The sequence below is a fragment of the Rhea americana genome, unplaced genomic scaffold, assembly GCF_003343005.1.
Source record: "Rhea americana isolate MKP2758 unplaced genomic scaffold, rheAme1 scaffold_27, whole genome shotgun sequence".
Taxonomy (NCBI): Eukaryota; Metazoa; Chordata; class Aves; order Rheiformes; family Rheidae; genus Rhea; species Rhea americana.
Genome location: NW_028186390.1, coordinates 3,292,013 through 3,295,527, shown reverse-complemented (window position 1 = coordinate 3,295,527; position 3,515 = coordinate 3,292,013). Strand labels below are relative to the sequence as shown.

At 34.6% G+C, this 3,515-nt stretch overlaps 1 protein-coding gene across 7 annotated transcripts in view; it reads right to left on the bottom strand.

Moving 5' to 3' along the window:
- Positions 1 to 989: 989 nt before the first annotated feature.
- Positions 990 to 3,515, bottom strand: part of EPS15 (epidermal growth factor receptor pathway substrate 15) — a 55,608-nt gene continuing 53,082 nt past the window's right edge. For 5 of the 7 annotated variants that reach the window (XM_085308045.1, XM_085308047.1, XM_085308049.1 and 2 more), the window contains one exon: positions 990 to 3,381. In XM_085308045.1, coding sequence (XP_085164171.1) covers positions 3,235 to 3,381 — 147 coding nt within the window. In that variant the 3' untranslated portion in view covers positions 990 to 3,234. The remainder of the gene's footprint in view (positions 3,382 to 3,515) is intronic. The other 2 variants (XM_085308050.1, XM_085308051.1) reach the window with 1 other exon arrangement.

The following is a 3,515-nucleotide window of genomic DNA, read 5'->3' as shown; positions in this document are numbered from 1 at the left end:
TTTCTGATCTCTTAAATCAAAACAGTGCAATGGTTTTCTGTGAATGCAGCAAACTTTCACATGACAGTTAGAACTTCATAGCACAGTAGGCTAGAAAGATGGTGAAAAGAGTATCAAGTAGTATCAGTAGGGGTAGCTCGGTCTTCAGTTCTTGTACGTTCCTGAGAAACGGTTATGAGGAGAGGAGTAACTTCCTCTCACATACACATCGTGATAAAAGAGGCAAAGAGCAGACAACTTGGAGCAGAGGATTGAAAATAGCACAGTCTGAGGCAAAGTGCACTCAAGATGGAAACCTGGCAGGGGACCTAAAAAGGGGAAGACAAAGAAAGGGGTGGGGCATGGCACAGAGTTCTGAATTGCCCCCAAAACATATGCAAAGCTGATAAAATTAAGACATGTTTCATTAAATGATGATAAACAAAGATTTGGGTCTATGTAGATGAATATAATAAAAACTAACACTACTGGAACCAAAGGATCAAAGACAGGTGTGTACAATTGCTGAACTCCTACTCCTCTGATGGAACAGTTTAAGCCTAGGTATAAATGAGATCTGGCTATTATAGTGACAGACATACTTGAAACACCCATATATTCTCTGGATCAGACTAAAGCTTTGTCAAGCTCTCTATCTCGCTTGACAGCAGCCAGTAGGGGATGCTTATATATATATCTTCACAGATAAATTGTAAGCATTTAAACACTATGATTCTGCAGCATCTGCATAGGAAAGGTACTTAAGCAAAAGCAGCCTAATTTTTATTTGAAGCTGCTACAACTCCTAATTAATCCCAGCTGTCAGTGACTTCATATGCATTTTAGCTAAAAAGCTAACGCTAAGCTTCAAGCAACTTCTGTTTCTCTGAAAATTAACACACTTCCATCAAACTGCAATTGGAACAATTTACATTGTTTACATTACAAGATATTTTTCAAGTCTGAGCACTATTTTGAAAAAACAGGCAGACAATTCACACTTATGTGCTTAAACTTTATTTCTTCATAATTACAGGCTATTGTTAGAATTTTTAAACAAAAGGGAAGTCTATAAATAAAGGCTAACCCCACCTGAACAAGTTTAAAAAAAAGTTAAAACTTCATAAGTAATGCCATTTAGCTCACAGCAGTGGTTTATTGGTAGTCTGAGTAGAAGTATTACAGTCAGAGTCAGTAACGTGAAATGTAACATCAAATGACTCAAAACTTTAAATTCCATAAAGGAAAGGAAGAATATATATATAATATATACATATAATATTGTGTTGGTCCACTGAGTATACATTTTTTAACAAAAGATAAGAAACTATGTAATCCAGTTAAGCATACAATTTGCAAGATTAGTGTACACTCATTACAAAGATGTATAGATAAGTTATAATACTTGCAAAAGTTTTGTTACTGTTTAGAGCAGGTGTTTAAATGCTCATTTCCCAGTGCAAAAGAAAACTGTCCAAGTCAAGTTACTCATTTTCCTGAAAAATTGAGAACTACTCTCAGACTCCTGCAGCAGCAGCATTGGTAGGTAACTAGAAGAGATTAAATATACGAAAGCATGGCCCTGTTCTTCCCTACTCATCCCCTCTGCCTCCCCTCTAGATTTGGGTCTTGAAACTTTAAAAGTGCACGGAAAAAAAAAAAAATCCTCAATGTTTATGCTGCTGCCATCCAAACATTCTTAAATAGGGCAAAAGATGATCCTTATGATTCTAGGATTCTTATTGAAGCTGCTATAATGAAACTGATTCTCCAGACTGGAGTTCTCTTAAAATGAACAATAAGTTACTTTCATTAAGTTACTTTCATACCATTCTATCAATCCTACTTTGACTCAGTGACCATAAAGAAATCATCATTCAGTTTTTAAGGTGCAACTATCAATTGGCATTCAATAAATTATACAAACAGAAAAAACTGTTGAAAAAAAAATAACTACATGTTTTCTTTCTATTTTCAGTCCTATTTCAGATTCAGCTTACTAATTTGCCAGTTCAGCTAAACATTTCACARGCAAGAGTGGCTCAAATAGTAGTGGGGCCTCGCAATTTGACCGTCATCTTGCCAACAGCAAACGCATGTGAATCTTCAATTTATTTGCTTTATAAAATAGAGCATCTGACCATCTTAAAACCTATGGCCATGCAAGAAAAGCAAACAAGGTTTCAGTAAGATACAGTCTTTCCCATTTAGACTCCACAAAGATTATTATTTCAAGTCCAACAGTAGAACCTTCATTAATGAGAAAAATACATATGCATAAATAAAATAAAGCACTCTACAGGTCTGGCATTTCTAAAATCTCCTTGGAAGTACAAAAGGTTTTAAATAACGAACTGCTTGATGGGAGAGTGTCAGCCATGGCAAAATAATTGCTATTTGTCACTTTTTTCCTCAATTACTAGCTGCTGACCAAATACAGTCAAAAAACAATCTCACTACCTGCATTTTAAATGGACTTACTTACAGGTGGGAAATGTACTTGATTTTGCTGAAAAGTTGAGAAAAAACGTTGAATGCTAAAGTAAGCAGTTATTCAAACAATAAAAATATGCAAAGAATTGAATTTAGCAAACATTCATACATCTTTAAAAGACATTCAATAAGAATAAGCTACCTAGCATTCTTATTAAAGAGTTCAAAATCCAAACAGAAATAGAGTGTTCTCAGTTAACATCTCTTCTTCTAACTAAAAATCTGCCAGATACACCTAAAAGAAAACAAAGCCATAGAAAAGCAATCCAGATAAAAAACATGGCTATGCAGGTTTCACTTTCTGTACTGTGCTACTTTCACCAGCATTCTTTCTGAAGGAACTTGATTGGGACAACATTTTCTTGTCTTTGAATTTCAGGATTTGCAGTTACAAATGCTCATGAAAATCTTTTCATGCATGATTAGAATGACAATCAGTGATTCTAAAGATGATCTGCAGTCTCTCTTTCTGTGAAACAGAAAGATACTTTGGTGTGCTTTGCTTGCAGCGTAAAAATAGCACAGGCAAGAAGCTCAAGAGTATACATACTAGAGAAGTATGATACTAGTTGTTTGACAAAGTTAAGGAAATTTAGGGAAATTACAAGTCAGCATGGAAGAAAAGTATTCAACCACTTTCAGAAGTTCAAAATCTTTCATATTCTTCTGTATATATGTAACTTCTGATTAACATTTAAATAGGTTAAGTATTCAGAAAGAGAGACAAAACAGTTGACATAAGACGCAATCTTATTCTAAACTTCATGCTTCTGATATTTCAGATTTACTGAGTGCAATAGCCAGTTCCAAGTCTTCTTGCTCTTGCTGTTTTAATCTTGCAAGTCTTTCTTTCTCTTCTCTCTCACTTTCCCTCTTAGCCCACTCAATCATGTCTTCCTCAGTAGAATACTGTAGTTTTAAAAGACAAAAGAACCAGATTAATAATAGGGACCAGCTTAATTTAACTATTAAGGATGGCTCTTAAGCCATCCTCATCATGGTTTATTATGAAATATGCTATGTTCAAAAATTCAGTATTAAGT